Source organism: Scatophagus argus, chromosome 14 (assembly GCF_020382885.2).
Source record: "Scatophagus argus isolate fScaArg1 chromosome 14, fScaArg1.pri, whole genome shotgun sequence".
NCBI lineage: Eukaryota > Metazoa > Chordata > Actinopteri > Scatophagidae > Scatophagus > Scatophagus argus.
Window position 1 is genome coordinate 14038259 of NC_058506.1, and position 18783 is coordinate 14057041.

The 18783-nt window shown below is 41.0% G+C and overlaps 1 protein-coding gene and 1 long non-coding RNA gene across 2 annotated transcripts; both read left to right on the forward strand.

Moving 5' to 3' along the window:
• LOC124070464 lies at positions 1 to 2907 on the forward strand. Its single transcript, XR_006845187.1, has 4 exons — positions 1 to 51; positions 343 to 366; positions 582 to 647; positions 1208 to 2907. It is a non-coding gene; the product is annotated as an uncharacterized LOC124070464 (long non-coding RNA).
• Positions 2908 to 4464: 1557 nt separating this feature from the next.
• LOC124070458 (LIM domain kinase 1-like) lies at positions 4465 to 18515 on the forward strand. Its single transcript, XM_046410376.1, has 15 exons — positions 4465 to 4734; positions 7426 to 7564; positions 8353 to 8462; positions 8628 to 8801; positions 8914 to 9019; positions 9150 to 9421; positions 9502 to 9691; positions 9792 to 9878; positions 10223 to 10354; positions 10452 to 10511; positions 10595 to 10660; positions 11370 to 11556; positions 11670 to 11725; positions 16649 to 16806; positions 17303 to 18515. The coding sequence occupies exons 1-15, from the start codon at positions 4691 to 4693 to the stop codon at positions 17898 to 17900; spliced, it is 2379 nt and encodes a 792-aa protein (XP_046266332.1). The 5' UTR covers positions 4465 to 4690; the 3' UTR covers positions 17901 to 18515.
• The last annotated feature ends 268 nt before the right edge of the window (positions 18516 to 18783 follow it).

Here is an 18783-nt window from a genome sequence, read left to right on the forward strand (position 1 = left end):
CAGGGGGTGTCGGGCCTGGCTATGGCAGCATCGCTGGTGGAGGCTATTCAGGTAAGATAGATTCACTTTAAGACACTTAAACTTTCTCTCTTTATGATACTCAAAATGCACTCTCTAAAAATTTAAAAATGCTAAATAATAGATTCAAAATTTTGATAAATAATAGTAGGAAAGGAAAAAAGGAAAGCTTTAATCCCAAATGTCAGACCTTACACTATGAATATTTGTTTTGGCATATTTCAATTTTCATGTCATTGCAGAGATAGCATATTGGGTACATGAGACCATTGTAAAGGTTATCTATTGTTCATTGTGACTGTCTTTCCTTTTATTGTTCTCTAGGATATACAGGGGCCGGACAAAAATGTAAGAAAACTCACTGTGTCCTCTGGCAGAAACATGTTTCAGTGTCCTAACACAGATGTCCACCACCAATACATAGATACAATACACACAAGGGATGTTTTTGTCTTGCAAAGAAATTCAGCTGTGTATGCTTTTATAATTGCTAGCGCTGGGTGTTATTGTAAAGAGCACATATCAGCAAAATAAATCTAACCTTTCACTTTTACGCCCTTTAGCCAAAGCACAGAAGGCAGCCAAATATGCAGCCATGCAGGCCATACTAGGAGGCGGGGGATACAGAGGTAAAAAACATAGGGTACTCATTATAAAATACGTTACAATAAACCTCATCTGTATTGTAAACCACTATACTAGAATTTCGGGAAATCCAGTTATCCACAAAAGTTACGTTGAGCAACTGGATTTCAGAACCATTCAAGAGCCCTTAATGAGTTCCTCCAAATTCAAGCTGCATCTTTTAATCTCTTTAATCTTCTACTGAGCACTGACTAAGTCTTCTTCCTTATTGTTTAAAGAAAACCATGCTTTGATCTGAATTAATTCTGTTACAAAGATATTTTTCACATAAGTAGCATGTTTAATGAGTGTCACACAGTCTTAAATGGAAAACGGACTGTCTTAACTGAAACAGTCACTTTGACTGAGCTTCTTAAGTTTTTTGTAGTTTTAAAAACGTATTATTTTACATTACAACTTCAAATTATTCAGTTAATCAAGGAGATTAAAGATATCTGGTTTTCAAGTTGAACTAGCTTAACATGCTTCACAGTGTCATTTTTACCCATACTACACGTATGTTGTTTGCCAGCTGAAGAATAATCATTTCTGTTCTGCTGTTTAGGTGCTGGCTGTCAGGGTAAATACTGTGGCCGAAGGAGGAAGTGAGAGACCAACAAACAGGAAGTGACCTCATTAAAACAACAGTGGTGCTATCGAATGATCCCAGATTGTAAATGTCTTACCTGCCATAGAAGCTAAAGCCTCAACACATTCCACATATTAATTTCACACAATCATTTCTTTCAAAAAGAGCAGTGGTTCTGGGCCTGTTAGAGATGATTCCTTAAAACAAGGTGATGCCTCTGTTGCAGTCTGATACACAGAGTGGTAAAATATATCCTTGTCATGTTGTTTTATGGATAATTCGGTGACGTGACTTTGGTTAAATGAAAATATTCACCGTTTTACAAGAAAAGCGCGTTAGATTAAGACAACATGGGGAAACATTTGTTAAAATAACATTTTCACCCCTGAATCTCCCTGTGATCCTGACTACCAGGCTGAGAATCACTGAAATATAGATTTAAGAGGTCTTTTTAAATTGTGAGGCCAAGCTGTACTATAATACACTTTTTTGTTTATTTCTGTTGTTGTGTTCCTGTGCAAGTATCACCATGAATCCTCTGGGTGAAGACTGATACCAAGGACACCCTCAGGGCAGCTCCTTCAGACCTGTCTGCATGCTGACACAATGTTTGTTTGTTTTTTTTACTCTCAAAGGCCACATTTTAATCCAGTCCATTGGATTATACCTTAGGTCTGCAGAGTGTAATGTTTGTTTTATTAATCTACTGTTTTATTAATTACTGTTTTATTTTATTAATTTAGCTTTTACATCAGTGCAAACAGTTGGATATTATGTCCAGCAATCTGTACAGACAACGAAGCACACGAATGCTATTCTGGGGGAACCGCAGACAAAAGGAACTCCAAGTGGAATTTTTTTGATGGTGTGGTGTTTTGACTGGTCTTTATCTGGTCCTCGAGAAGCAGCCTTTGCTCATTTAAACTGTGCTCAGGTCTCAGCAGTATCAACAAATGGAGGCTGAAGGTCCACAGCTGTGAGATTCTTCCATTCCATTCACAACATTATAGGCACTGTCTTACAGCTGCAACACAGTAATTGGTATTGGTGTGAACTTTTGGTTAACATGCTTATTTTTTCATTACCAGAATGATGTATTGTTATGATATTATGGTGTGGCTTAGGTTTGGCTTTTACATTTGCTGTTGTGGAAAGCATTCAAACTAAATGTGAGGTAATATGAATACATGATAGTGCTTTTAAATGACATCTGAGGAGCATTGATTACTGTGTTTTTCTTTTTTTTGGATGTACCTCCTTTAACACTGTAGGAAATTTGTTCACGATTGCTAGTCTTTTTAAATTATGCTGACAAAAAGCAGAAAAAGCTCAACTATTTATCCTCAGTCTCATTTTATGAATTCAAGTGCATTAACGCAGCATTAAATATTTGAGTTATTTTGTTTGTGTTTGAGTTTTAACAGTTTTTAAACTTGTGTACTACTATGCTAAAGATAAGTGTTTTGTTTTCTACATTGTCCTTGCATGTGTGCAGAATCACAGTGTAATCTGCGATGTCATTTGGATAAAAAATGTAAAAAATGAGTTTCATCTTGCATCTGAGCTTATGCTTCTGTCTCTATTGAGCAGTTTAACATGTGCTTTATGTGGCCTATCAAGAAAATGATGCACTTTTGTACACTTTCAGACATTGCTCTTTAAAATTAAAAAATGACCAATAACAGCTGTGTCAGGTTATTGTTATTTTAAAGACGATGTTCCACATGTAGAATTTGTGAAACCATAATGAAGGTTTTTGGCACGAGGCAAGGGAAGGAAGCTACACATTCAGAGACAGATGCTGCTTTCAGTGTGTTAAACTGTTGCGCCGTTCTGACAACCACAGCTTTGGCTGAAATGAGAGAAAGGAAACAAACTACTGCCTGAGCCTACTAAGATTAGAGCAGCAGTCAGGTTTTTGGTGACTCACACTGAAACTCTGCAAATACTGACCAAGTACACACTACAGTGTATTATACTGCACAGTTCATAACAAAAGAACATTATGTACAGAGGCAGATGTGAAGCATCGACTCAATCAATCAGTCCTAAAACCAGTGAGGACAAACAACAATAATAATAATAACTTTTTTTAAGAGCCAGGTTCCCAAGGTGCTTGACAACCAGTTAAAAACAAAACTTCCATTCAGACGCAACAGACGAGCAAAGTAAAAGAATATAGAAAATTAATCAACAATAACTGCGAAAAATGGGACAGTTAAAAGACATTAAAAGACGATTTAATGTAAAAGCGCGTTCATAAAAGTGGGTTTTAAGAAGTGATTTAAAAGAGCTCACTGATCTTGCGAGTCTTATCTCTTCAGAGAGGTCGCTCCAAAGTCAAGGAGCTCTGACAGCAAAAGTCTGGTCACCATTAGTCTTTAACCTTGACTGAGGAACAACCAAAAGGGACCCACCCAAGGATCTCAGGCTGCAAGCTGGCTCATAGGGGGTCAACAACTCTGAGGGGGGCGCAGAACTGTTCGACAGAAGCACTCATAAAGAACAATAAAAGTTGTCACATCAGAAAAATTTTCAAGTTTTATAATTTTGTAACCACATACACATACACACGTGTCTGCTCTTCAATTTGCAAAACCACTGTGCAATGAAAATGCATCTGCAGAAATGGCACGGTGCTATTATGAAGTATGGCCTGAATCTATAAAGTGGACCAACGGTTTAAAATGTACTTTGAAACAAAACAATATCATATACACTAAAAGAAATTCACAGTCTTCAAGCAAAATAAGCAGCAGAGCTGCACTCACACGGATAATCTGAACTATTCAAACTTCATATTGAATTGTATCAGTGGCTTTCTTCTCCCAAATCTGAGCTTTTCCCCACTCTCCCTGCTTTAACTGAATTCTCCCTCTTTGTTTGTTGTGTGTGATGAATAGAGGGCTTTACTGTGGGGTCAGGACAGTGCAGTAATTGGGGCATTCATAAGGAGATTATGTCTGTGCTGATGGGAACAGAGCTCATTTCAACACTCTCACACACACCACACACACATATGTTAACTCATAGAAACACACCTATGTAGATTCACATTTTAGACTGTGAGATTAGCTCTGCCACACTGCGTGGACTCTGCAGAGGAGTGTAACCGTATATTGCAGAAGTCTACATGCTGTAAGTAACAGGAGAGGCACAAGAGAGCAGAACTTCCATACTGGGATTGGTCTGTTTCTCAGCAACCAGCAGAGGGAGACTGGCCAGCTGGTGTCAGTGGGTCAGGGTATTTTCTCACACAGCTACTGTGCACATTAGAGAGAGAACTCATATGCACAGGAAGCCTGAGAGAGAGAGCGAGAAAGACAACGCCTGCTGGCAGTCATAGCAGAATACATGCAAAGATCCACTCATGAACACATTCAGCTAATAATCTTCTTTCTTAAGTGGGAGGACTGTTTCTGAGTGACGGTTATCTTATCGGTGAACTGAGGGGGCAGAATGTCACGACGGGACCAAAGGTTTCGGAGAGGAATGAAAGGAAGGTAAGTGAACTGGTGAAATGTGTATGTCAAAGTGAGAGAAAGGGAAAAAAAGTATGAAATAAAGAATGAAAGTGATAGGAGAAATTGCGCTTCAACGCCTGCAATACTTCCTCAAACAGAACTCTGTCGCGACGAACGACACATGAGTAATCAAACCCTCTCAACTTTCATATCAGCTATGAGCACATGTATAGTAGTTTATGAACCTGTGATAAGAATAGGTAAAGTTGTTGTCTAGCCAGGTGTCCAGGCAGACTACAGGACAATCCATAAATTAAGGGGGGGGGTTTTTGTTGTTTTTTGGATTCTCAACTGTCTTAGCCAATCAACAACTGCTCTTCCTCAGGTCTATATCAAAACATACAAACAGAATAAACTACAAATTCTGCACACTCATACTTCAGACATAACACCGGTGAGACGATATCCCCGTAAGACCGTACACAATGTAACTAGATCAAACACTTTTAAGAACTGCTGTTTTTAAAATTGGAAATTCAGTGGGGCAACAGACACACAGCAGAGAGGAAGCCATGGCAGATGAGTACGTCATCAGATTCTTAACATTTGACCCGGGTTAACGTCCGAAAATCACAACATGTTTATGTATAGCAGGTGCTGATGTGTCCGCAGGTCCCAAAAGATCTAAGAACAGAGAGAAGGGTCATAAATGCCTAAAACAAAGACTAAGATACAGACATATGTCAGAGGCAGGAACAGTAATACTTTCAGGAAGAAAAACAGTGAAGCAAGGAGATGTGTAGCAGTAGGAAACAGAGAGCGGATAAATTCTCTGGATATATGTCTGGGCTGACTCCAGGGTCTTCTTGTGACCAGATGTTTAGGAGAAATTGCAGATGTGGAGCTGGAAAGGTCCACATCCGCTGCCGGCAGCTCAATAACAAAGACAGGAGGTCTAAAATAAACCTGCAGCTGTTTGATGATTTTATTACTTAATTATTTCCTCAGTAAGAAAAGACAGCCATATCTAATAGATCTCTCACAGTACTTTCCATAGTGCCCCAGCAGTACAGTTAGTATCTGTAAGGAAACAGACTACTGTAAGTAAACGTATTTACTTTACTAGAGTCCTACTTAACATAAGCTGCAGTGAATGTAGAACTTCATTACTACAGCTATACAAATCCTACAGTTCATGAGGGAATTTGCATTTTCTACTCTGAGACTCAAACAGGAAATGGGATGTTTTAAATAACCAACAGCAGCAAAATCTCTTTGGTATAAACGAAAGAAAAAGAGGAACGGGTTGACATAGTCATTCTGGTAACACTGAAGCAACCTCTGGCAGGCATAGACGACGTCTGTTACAAACTCTAAAACTGCACTGATGGCACAGTTAATTATTTTCCTAATGCTTCAATAAAATAAAACAATGACTGATCACACTGAAATGCCATCATTAAGTGCTTCTTACAAGGTTTCCCCCAACACTATAAAGATTAGGTGCAGCACCTACGCCAAATCACCAAATTAAATTAAAATCAATGCAGAGAGATGTAATGGTTGTAGCTAGCGCCCAGTGGACGTCTTTAGCAAGTTTTGTCTTGAATGGTTTTGGGTGTTGTTTATTTATTATTACATGCTCAAACTTTTCCAACTTTCTGTACATGGATATGGTAATAATAGTAGCCCAGATTGAGAGATTCAGGTAGATTCCACCCCGCCTTGGGCAAGTTAGACTTCCATAAATCTAGGGAGAACACTGTCTTACATGAGAGGAAAGGTTAGTCTTTCCCTCCTCAACTACTTCTTTTTGAAAATAAGGCAACCTTTCATTTCCTATTGTAAGAAAAGCATGACATTTACAGGAAATATGGAGCTCTACTCTGTCCAGGAAGTCACCTCCCATTCTGGTTGTAGTGCTGGAGAGATAAGGAAGCAGGTTATTGTTGCTGGTATTATTCTATCTACATTCTGTCCAAGCCAGGACACCATTGATAGTTTCTGTTTGCAAATTTAAAATACTGAAAGTAAACTTGCTGCACTGTATTTCAGGAACAAGTTTTTTAAGGGGTATCTGTTGTAATTTTGGCACTTTGTTTTGTTCTCTTTTGCAATCTTTGAGTGGGTGTGTTCACTGGAAACTAACACTAGCGTAATTTACAGTGTATTTGTGAAGACACATGACTGACCAGTGACCTTACATAAGTAATCCTTTTGTAAGAATCTATATTAGTTTAAATGTGCTCCCAGTCATAGTGACATCAGCAGTTCAAGATCCACAATGCATCAATTGAGCACCACCCCTGCAGTGAAGATGAATGTATTTCCTCCAGGGATGGAGAAGCACCAGCAGCTTGAAGTCTTGGTCTCAACTTTGTCACGTGAAAAGCATCATACAGAGTGAAACATATCCAGAGTGGAAAGGATTTAGGTATCAGGGACACCCAATACTACTCGGCTGAACTGAAGACGATATTTTATGGTCCAACTGACCTGGAAGTGTTCTACCCGATCCCGTGTGTGACGATCTAGCAGGTCAACTTTCCTCGCAAACCCCATGTGTTTCATCACTGACTCGGCTCAGATTACTTTTCTCAAACACATTGTTGAAGTATCTATCAGCTTACAGCCTAAATCTAAACCTAAACCCGCATCTTCTCTTCTTTCATCTTTCTGCCATCTTCTTGTTTCGCAATCCTTCCTGTCCCTCCTTCCTCTTTTCTCTAGGTGTTGTGAATGTGGCTGTATCCTGTCTCACTGGTACTATGAAAGAGAGGGTCAGCTCTACTGTAAGAAGCACTACTGGGCCCGTTATGGAGAGCACTGCCATGGCTGCAAGGAGACCATCGCAACAGGACTCATTATGGTATGATGATAATCACTCAAAAAAGTAAAGAAACTGTCCAACAATGATACCTAAAATGAGGCCTGTGCAATAAAAGTCAAGTCATGATAGTTTGATTAAACTGCCACTCAGGAAACGCTGCAACTTAACTGTACAACTGTTCCTTGCCAAACACTTTTTATCTGTGCAAGCTTTACTTTAGATGCTTTTCTGGACTGTGACACAGAGTTTCCTGATAAGTTCTTCCCCAGTGGTTTTATTATGTGATGTTGACTAACATTTCATTATAATTATTCACAACATCATACTTAACTAACAGTCCCAAGCCAAAGTCGCCTTAGCAGACAATCCTCCTTTCTCTTCTTCTGCACATTTGCTTTCAAAAACCCAGGCAGAAGCAAACTAATTGACATTAGTTTGTATGCTTGTTTAAAAATAGCTACTTAATTGATAGTTCAAAGCCACCATTTGTTCAAACTGACTATGGCAACAATCTCTTCACAATTAAATAAAGCAACAAGAAATACTAAGTCTCAGCTATGCCACATATTCAGACATTCAAGGCCTTCCTGCCTCTTTGTTTCCTCCTGGTAGGAAAGTAAATGCTCTTTTCTTTCAATTCCCAAACCAGAGGATATCCTCTGAAAACATCCTGACATCACAAGGCCTTTATGTAAGAAAGGTTCCTTAAGTCTGACCACGCCAAATGTCATCTTGCAAAAAAAAAAAACCAAAAAAAAAAGAAAACAATATTCCCTTGGTCTCTGAATTTTTTGTCACACTGCCTCCCTATACCCCTGTATAAACAGGTTGCTGGAGAGCAGAAGTACCACCCAGAATGCTTCACATGTGTGAGCTGTGAAATTTTCATTGGAGATGGAGACACCTACATGCTTGTCGACCGCTCCAAACTCTACTGGTAAGACTAGCTGAAAGGAAAAAACAATAAGCAAGTTGTCTATATGACTGCACGTGGGATGCTAATAAATTAATAAATTCAAAAGAATAAACAAAATGGAGAAGGTATAATTTCTGAGTCTGATGAGTGTCCTTTCATCTGTCTCCTGATTTGTCTATTCTGCAGTGGCCACTGCTTTTTCCAGGGTGTAGTATCAACTGTGAGCTCAGCTTGTCCACTCACCAAGAGTCCCCACATGGTGGCACTGGTGTCTTTCCCTCCCCAAGCAGGCAGCCAACGAGGCCTGACCATAGACACTGATCTCAGTCAAGAGAAAGGCCATGTTGTGACTATCACAGGGTGAGTATCTTTGAATTTGTGCTTAACTCAACCTAAACCCAAAAACTAGTCCCACACCACCGGTTCATTTTCTGTCTTAGATCAACTTTCTCTCATTGTCATTATCCCTCAGGTTAGACACATCTGTCCTCAACCATGACCTGCTCCCTTCTGTACACAATGGTGACCGAATACTAGAGGTTAACGGCATACCCGTTCGCAACATTTCCCCAGAAGAGGTAGGCCTTAAACCACTCACTGTTTCAATAATAATGACAAAACTAAATAAGAAATAGATTCACTTCATAGCATCCACAAAGAAATACTTGACAGAAAAACTTAAGATCAGCACCATATCCTTTCTTGTAGATAACCTGTGTGATCCAGGACACAAGCAAACCACTGCAGCTGACCATTGAACACAACCCGCAGTCTCCTCATGACCCCCTTAACACAAACAGTACCCAGAACGACACCAGCTGTCCTGGCCCATGTGTCCGTGAGAAACTTACCTCGACCCACAAACTCCCAAGTCTGGAGGAGGAGCCAAGTCCAGGGGAAGAGACAGATGAATCAATCAGGATGAGCGTCTCACCACCTCAGCACCAAGGAACCACGGGAATGCGATCTAGGCACATTCTGTAAGTGTTAATTCCAGGCTTTCTTTGATTCATTATTCCCATCTTTCTCTTCATCTGAGTCTTTCTTTTCTTTTTGGAAGGCGCAGCTGTAGTATAGATAAGTGTCCTCTGTCTCCTCGAGCACTGTCACTTTTATCTCAGAGGAGAGACATGGTTCGCTCAGAGTCTCTTCGGGTGGACTCAGGAGATCGAACCCATCGCATCTTCAGACCTTCAGACCTTATCCATGGAGAAGTGCTTGGAAAGGGCTTCTTTGGACAGGCTGTTAAGGTACTGCAGAAACACTGTTCATCACTGCATTATTATGGTGGACTTTGTTGTCAGTTCATGCCTTTTAATCGTGACTTTGTGACCAACTTGTTGTTGTAAGGTAACACATCAGGAGACAGGGGAAGTGATGGTGATGAAAGAGTTGATAAGGTTTGATGAAGAGACACAGAAGACTTTCTTAAAGGAGGTAAGTGGTCATCAGAAAAGGAAAGACCTCTTAAATTATGTGGCAAGAGCTTAACCTCAGCAAGTTAACATCTACAACCCTGCTGGTTGTCACTTTTTTTAGGAGACTATTACAGGGATACAAAAGCCATAGTACATATTAAAGGGTTCTAAAAGGCTTAAGGAAGGTGGGAGCACCTCACTAAGTTGGTGCGAAAGCTGGACTTGATAAGGAAAGTTCTTTAGCACTGTTTTAAATCCATCTTACAGAATAAAGGCAGGTCCTGGGTCGCAAGCTAACCATTTTCATGTTGCTACAGTGACGTGAGACATTTGTTTTAACACATTTCCTCCCAATTTATGCAGGTGAAGGTGATGCGCTGCCTAGATCATCCCAATGTTTTAAAGTTCATTGGCTTGTTCTATAAAGACAAAAGGATAAACTTTGTCTCTGAATACATCCAAGGAGGAACTCTCAGGGAGACCATCTCAAAAATGGTAAGTTAAAATGGGTTTTTATGTACCTCCATGAGTACTGTGAAGAGTACACACACGCAGTACATTGGACACAATCTTCTTGTCTACAATCTTGCAGGACAAGGACTTTCCCTGGAATATAAGAGTGGGTTATGCCAAAGACATTGCAGCTGGAATGGTAAGCCTTTCAAAAAATAAAGGATTAATATCCAAAATCTGATACTACCTTTCCCTAATGTATATAACCTTTCTCCTTCTAAGGCTTATCTACACTCCATGAATGTTATCCATCGAGATCTAAACTCACACAACTGCCTGGTCAGAGAGGTAAACAAGTAGTTCCATCACACACAAGCAAATATTAGATACCTTCAGTGTAGAATACGCAGACAAAAAAAAAGTGATGTTTCCTCCACTGCGTTGCACTGTTTTTCAGATTCAGAATATCATGAAATTACTGTGAACAAACAATAGTAGCATTATATTTGATAAGTCTGTCATTTTTTTCAATTTTTCATGTTTTTCATGTTCTTCTTAACTTTCAAAAACCAATGTACAAAACAGATAGATACTTAGCCAAAATGCAATCCATTATAATTCTTATTATCTTATAATTATAATTCTCTGAGTATTAATGTTTGACTTGTACTTCTTAGATATTAAATGTACACAGAAGATTTTTGTTAAAGTTGTTGAAAGCAAAAAATTAAATAAATTCAAAATTTTGCAATAAGAGCAGCCTCTGTATTTAGATACATATTTCAATACATCAAGTTATAAAACTAAAACTTCACTGCAAATCAAATGATTGAACTCTTCTAACCACATAGTTTTAACTTAATGTTCGCATTTCCTTGTTGCATTTCCCCTTCAAGGCTGCTGAAGATGCCTTTAGGTTTATGGGAAATGCGATCTGTATTTTGAGAAACACAAATGCTACACAAAGTGCTTTTAACAAAAACAGACCAAAATAATTACCACAAAACCTTAAGTATAACTCTTTCTTGAAATATTCTTAACATTTCTTTCTGTGTAGAATCAGTCTGTGGTGGTGGCAGATTTTGGACTAGCCAGGCTGGTAATGGAGGAGAGGGTTCGGGGCAGAACATCCTCTCTTGAACGGCCTGTAAAAGGGCCACTGTCAGAGCTCCGCAAGCCTGATCGGAAAAAGCGGTACACTGTGGTAGGAAATCCCTACTGGATGGCCCCTGAGATGATCCACGGTTAGTACGCAAAGTTCTGCACTACAAGTTCTCTGAATCATCTCCAGCATGGGTCAGTACAGGACAGAGAAGATGTGGCTCACATTTTCTAATCTTTCCTATGCACCTCTAAGGGAAAAGCTATGACGAACGGGTGGACATCTTTTCCTTTGGTATCATGATATGTGAGGTAAGAATAGTAAAATATTCCTGAAAATATTAAGCACTTGAATTAAATTGATGTGGTGTGATGGAAAAATTCCCTACTTAAAATGTTGCGTAAATGTCAGTAATGTCAGTCAAGTAACAAACCTATATTATTCATACTTTTTATAAATTAAGTATAGTGGCCCTTTGTCACTATCCGCGCACGCTGGTTGTTTGACTGGCTTGTACGCGTGCCTGTGTAGGTGTATGCAGGTGTAAATGCATAACACAGCCAATGTCCAAAACACTGCTGATTGTACTTCAGGTTTATTTAGTCTATATACAGTCAACTCAAAGGTACTCACTTTAACCATAACAATTATTCTGACCTGAGAAGTAACACCATGGCACGGTCAAAAACTGTGTGGATTCCCCAGCGTGCACCACTACCCTGATTAACCCACCTCCCTATATAGATACAAACCATGGCCTAATCAAGATACTGCCACCTACTGGCAGAAATGCATACAACACTTGTGAACAAAGAAAATAACCAATTTGGCTCCTACACACCGGCCCCTAATTGTTAATGGTGTGTAAGCATAACAATTCAACAAACAAAAACAAAAGGAGCCAAATGTTCTTGAGTGATACATGTACACACACCATATCCTATTAGTGCATAAACCAATTAATCATCACAGGCTTTAAAGAGCAGCCAAGAGCCTCGAGGAGCCGTCAAGTCCACCACTAGGACGATGTCCCCAGCAACAAAACTTCTTTTCCTCTGGTTCCATTTCTGAGAGGTATTGGACCTGTCTCCACCGTCGCTTGACATACAGATCTTGCTTCACAAACAGTCCAGGTGGTACAGCAGGTTTGCCCTTTAGGAGGAGAATATGATTGGGTGTAAGAGGTTCAAGGTCGTCGTCATCATCATCTTCAGACTCCTCTTTGGCAGCCTTGGCCTTTGTAGGTGGTTTAGATGGAGCAGCCTTCTTGGGAGGTGGGGCTTCTTCCTCTAAGTCCTCCTCATCATCAGATGACTCCTTTGCAGGCTGAGCTTTCACTGCGGCCTTGTCAGCAGGTTTAGCGGCAGGCTTGGCTGCTTTCTTTGGTGGGGGAGCCTCCTCTTCAGACTCCTCATCCTCATCATCATCGTCGTCGTCCTCTTCCTCCAACTCCTCAGCCTTTGCAGGGGCTGCCTTTGCTTTAGCCGGGGTCTTTTTTGGTGGGGGAGCCTCCTCTTCAGACTCCTCCTTGGAATCATCATCATCTTCTTCATTGAAGTCATGCATGTACTGACTGGTGAGCATTTCCTCCAACTTCCTCACAGAGATCCTGTTCACTGTGGCAGAGGGAAACTCTGTCTCCAAGGCACCACTGCTTCCATTCAGTGGACCATTAACTACCCATCCCAACACAGTTTTAATAGCGTACGGGCCATTCCCGTGGCTGTTGATGACCTCCCATGGTTCCAGCAATTTGGGAGCGTTGATTCCTATCAACAAATCAACATTTGCCTTTATGTGTGGGATGTGAACGTCCGACAAGTAAGGCCATTTATCCAGTTCCTCAGTTGTTACTATATTATTAGTGGTGACTGGCATTTTCCTTTGGCTCAAGACCTCTGGAAGACTATAAAAGTCATTGCCCTCTAATCCAGCCACCTCCAAACCAGTGATGGAATAAGATGGAACAACAGTCTCCTGGCCCATTGTGTTCAACAAAACACTGGTTCTTCTGCCTGTAATATTCAGCCTCTGCATTAGATCTTCAGAGCAGAACGTGGCAGAGCTACCAGGGTCCAGAAATGCATATGTTTGTATGATGTCACATCCTTTTACAGACTTCACTCTTACAGGAAGAATTGGGAGAACACAGTCATCCTTACCGGCCCCTGTATGCCCACATGTTTGGAAACAAGCTGGTTGTTTACTCAGTGGGCCCTTTAGCTGTTGTGAAGCTGGTTGTTTCTTTTGCTCTGGAGCAGGTGGTTGTCTACTAATGTGCAGCACAGTGGGATGAGTTTGACCACAGACTTTGCATGTCAAGCGCCTCTCGCATTCCCGACTCATGTGACCATCACATAAGCATGCAAAGCAAACTCCCTTTTCCTTCAGAAGTTGAATTTTCTCCTTGTGTCTTTTCTCATTAAACTGTTTACACTCCTCCAATGTGTGACTGTATGAACAGCAAAGGCATCCTGCTTTAACTGACTTTCCAAGCTCTGCTGGTGGCTCCTCCTCCCTTTCTGACAGGGTTGTAGATGTTACAGTGGTGGCAACAATATTTCCTTTCACCCTGTTTCCAGGATAAGACTTAAACTGGGTGACAGTCTTTGTGCCAGCCGCACCAGATACAGGATCTTGGATGTCACCGAACAGAGGATCAGAAAGGATTTTAACATGACGCTCCACAAATACAACCAAGTCTGCAAAGTGAGCTCTCTGCTGTGTCTGTTCCATGATTCCATAAGCGATGGATCTCCATTGTTCCCTCAATTTGTATGGCAGCTTTGCAAGAATGGCTCTCATATTTGCAGGCATATCCAACTCTTGCATATACTCCAATTCCTCCATTACATTACAGCAGCCACGCAGAAACAAAGAATATGCTTGGAGTGCTTTAACATCTTCACCCTTTATGGACTGCCAGGCTAGAACCTTTTTCATATAAGCATTAGCAATTTTATATTGATTTCCAAAATGCTCCTGCAGTAGGTCCTTAGCCACTGCATAGCCGCGATCAGGAGCCAAGTGCTGGCAGCTACGTACCAGTTGTTGTGGCTGTCCTCTGGTAAATTGCTCCAGATAGAAAAGACAATCTGCTGCTTCTGCTTTATTCTCCACTCCTTGCTCGAATGCTTTAATGAATGCTCTGTATTGCAAAGGGTTCCCTTCGAATATGGGAATGTCTCTCGGCGGCAGAGATCTTGCAGTTTGCTGTTGCACCAAAGCAGCTGTTATTTCATTTTGTCTGTGCATGATGGTAAGTATGTCCTCAGATGCAATTTGATTTATGCAAGGATGAGTGAATTGATGAGTGATTTGGGGTTGACGGATTTCCTTGTTTAATTGAGAAGTTGTCATTTGACCTTTAAGTTGGTGTGAATTTCCCATGCTTTTCTGGTGGTCATGCATATTGTAGTGACGTTCAGAATCCGTTTTAAAACTTGAGCCACGTTCCTTTGGTCGCACATCCAGTGGTTTATTTGGATTTACTGAACACTGTTGTTGCATCGACTTCCACAATCCAGACTGATATTCATTTGCCAAAGAATTTAACACAACCACAGACCCATTTTTCCCTTTATTTTCCAGGTAAGAGCCCGTTGCATTTTTGGATCCTGAACCAGCACTTCCCACACTAGAGGATTGCAATACTGCCAACTTAGCATTTGTTGCAGCTATTTCCACTTCCAAGTCCAGTTGTTCTCGTTTCCTCCTCAGTTGTTGCTCCTGCTCCTCCAATGCGTGTCTTTCCTTAAGAGCTGAAGCACGGGCAATAAGAGCAGCTCTTTCTGCTTCAGCCTTTATGCGTGCTGAAGCAGTGCTTGATCCTCCACTGGCTCTACTTCCTTTACTTGAAGGTTTGCTTTCCACATTAGAAATGCTATCATCTGGGCCAATGTCATCCACCACCAGCCCAGTTGCATGTGCATTGTTTTCACTGCTTGTGACATTTTGATTGATACCAACCTCATTGTTTGTAACACCAACATTTTCTTGTATATTACCTTCCAAGTTTGAAACCCACATTTCTGCATCATGAAAACATTCATTTAAAGACAGAAATTTTGCTTTAAACCATATTTCATGTTTTTCTTGTTCATCACTTGGCATTAAACCCAACAGCTGTTTATGGATACATTTTGCATCATCACACACCACCCTTAATTCATTCAAAGCATCACAAACCATTGTTTTATCACCCTTTACGATGAGATCTTTCATTAAGTTTCGTATATTGGCGGCTTTGTTCAGCTTTGCCTTTCGTTCCGCTTGCAACCTTAAAAGCTTATCAGCAAGCGCCTTTTCAGTCATTATAACTTTTCGTCCGCTTCCGGTTTCCATGTTTCAGTCGCTCCACAGTTCGCAACAACCACAAAGTTAACACAAAGTCGATCACGTATTCAATTAGGCCACCAATGCATTGGAATTATGCCCCTTAATTGTGTGCACACAGGTCCAATGGCCATTATTGTAGCGCTACTCATACCTCGGCATCAGTGAGCTGGGCGCTATGCGGTGATCAGCTGATCCGATGCTCCGCTGCCTCGCCTGGCTCCGGTGTCCGCCGATCCGCTGCGGCCGTTCCTCCAACTACCGCCGAATTCCGTCGGAATCGCTGCGGCCCTCCGTAGCCGAACTCCACCTCACGCCAAGACCCAGCAGCAACAGCAGCTCCTTTCGATCGTCCTCCCACGATCACCTCCTCCAGGCGCCATGCGGTACGGGCCGCTTTCCAGACCCAGCGAAGGCCGACAGGAACCACAAGGCCGATTGTTGCTTTCCCAACGAGTCCGATGGGAACCTAGTTTTTGACTAATATAGTGGCCCTTTGTCACTATCCGCGCACGCTGGTTGTTTGACTGGCTTGTACGCGTGCCTGTGTAGGTGTATGCAGGTGTAAATGCATAACACAGCCAATGTCCAAAACACTGCTGATTGTACTTCAGGTTTATTTAGTCTATATACAGTCAACTCAAAGGTACTCACTTTAACCATAACAATTATTCTGACCTGAGAAGTAACACCATGGCACGGTCAAAAACTGTGTGGATTCCCCAGCGTGCACCACTACCCTGATTAACCCACCTCCCTATATAGATACAAACCATGGCCTAATCAAGATACTGCCACCTACTGGCAGAAATGCATACAACACTTGTGAACAAAGAAAATAACCAATTTGGCTCCTACATTAAGTATGTGTCTCAATATGTTTCGCTGACGCTCTTCAGATAATAGGTAGAGTGAGTGCCGACCCTGACTACCTTCCTCGGGCAAATGACTTTGGGCTAAATGTAGCTGGTTTCCTGCAGCAGCACCACCCTCCACAGTGCCCCTTGGCCTTCCTGCCACTGGCTGTCCTCTGCTGTGACATGGACCCTGATAAACGGTACAGCTACACAAATCCAACACAAATGCAAACCTATATTTCTGTAAAGCAAAATATGTGCTATACTTAAAAAAACAATCCATTTTATATTTTGCTGCAAAACAGACTTTAATTAGTCAGATAATTTCAGTTCAGTTTCTGTCAACAAAACAATCATAGGCCATGCCATCACTGGTTAAAATTTAAGTGTGTTTGTATAATATGGTGTCCATCAGTGCTATCAGTTCCACCTGATGGTGTATGTGCTGTGTAGTGCTGTGGTAGTATAATGTTGGACAGATAGATAATGTAGTTAATAGTTGATGTACAAAGTAGGTATCATAACAGAGCTATAAGCACAGATACAGCTTTTAACACATACAGCTAAAACTGCACCAAGTAATACATTACACAAACAAACTAACAAACTAGTGACAAATAGCCTACTAAATATTCAGTCAATGCACTGCTGCAATAACAACCTCTCATCACAACTCTTGGTCTTTGACTCTTTCAGTCCCACCTTTTCAAAGCTGGAGGAGTGGCTTGAGAACCTCCTGATGCACCTGGACATCGGTCTCCCTCTACTCTCTGAGTTAGAGCAGCTCTGCAGAGCCTTCTGGCAGGTTCACAACCAGCAAAACCACTTTCCCAATCAGGACAAGACCCTTGAACCTCATGTACAAAACCAGTGTTCAGAGCCGCAAAGACAGAGTCCCAACCCCAAGCGACGTTCACACAGTGCAAATAACCACACTGAGCCTAATCACTTCACTCAGAGCCAAGATCAAATCAGCACACCTGAAAGCCATTTGGACGAACAGCAACATATGCCTGATAACCATGACATGAGGACTGAGCATGACCATCTCAGTCAAGAATGTAATGAATACTCCCAAGACAAGAGCCAGAAGTGTTGCAGGTCTTTGAGTACAGACTCTGGCAAGAATGGATCTGAAACCTACAAACAAAATAATCCCTCAGGACAACCAAAAACCCAGCATGAGCCATCTGGACCCCAGGTCAACAACTCACTGCTAGGTCGATCCAACAGGCTCAGAAGGACAAGCAGAGTGCTGTGGGACAGATCGGCAGAGAACAGCTCTTTTCTGTGACTGCTTAATTGAATGGCCAAAACAGATCACATCTAAAAAAACCAGTTTTGGGGAATAAAAAGACTTGAAAACATTTGTGCCTTCTCAAACAATTGGGGAGAGTACTGAAAGAGTTGCGAAGCTGTATGTGGAGGACTATAGCATGGACAACCTACATAGAAATCATAAAAATAAAACCTGACCGATACTGGATTCAGCTGATAAGATACCCATTCCTTACCTGACTCCTGCTGATTCCTTAAATTTCTCAAAATCTGTCAGTGATCTCTGGTGAACAGACTGTATAAGGATACTGTTACTAAACTACCCTAAACATGGCTTATCAGTCCACATATGACATGATACTAATATATCTATAATAAGCTAAAATTGGCCTTCCAGCTTATTGTTTGGGCTCTGGTATTGACTTTGTGCAGAAGCTGTGAAACACATGGCACTTTACACTTTAAGCTACATTGCATAGATCAATTATTTATCTAAATGCCTTACACTGTATATTTTCTGTTGAAAACTTTCAGACCGCAACCAACACAGCTGTGAACACATACAACTACAACTGCAACATGAACCAATAGTTAACTTAATAAAGCGAAATAAAAATCAATGTGTCATCACTATTAGCATTAAATGTCTTGCTTTTTAATGTACCTGAGTAAAATTTACTTCCACTTGAGTACCGAAAAAAGTACATCATTAAACTTAAAATACTTACCAGAAAAAACTATGCAAAAACCATCAAGCACACACCTCCTGAAGGCTTGACAGGTGAACCTGGAAAAAAAAGTATCAAAGTAAATGGCGCAGTAATCAACGAGTTAGCTATTTGAGCCTCTATTGTCTTTAACGTAACACAGCTAACGTTGAAGACACTATTAGCTTAACT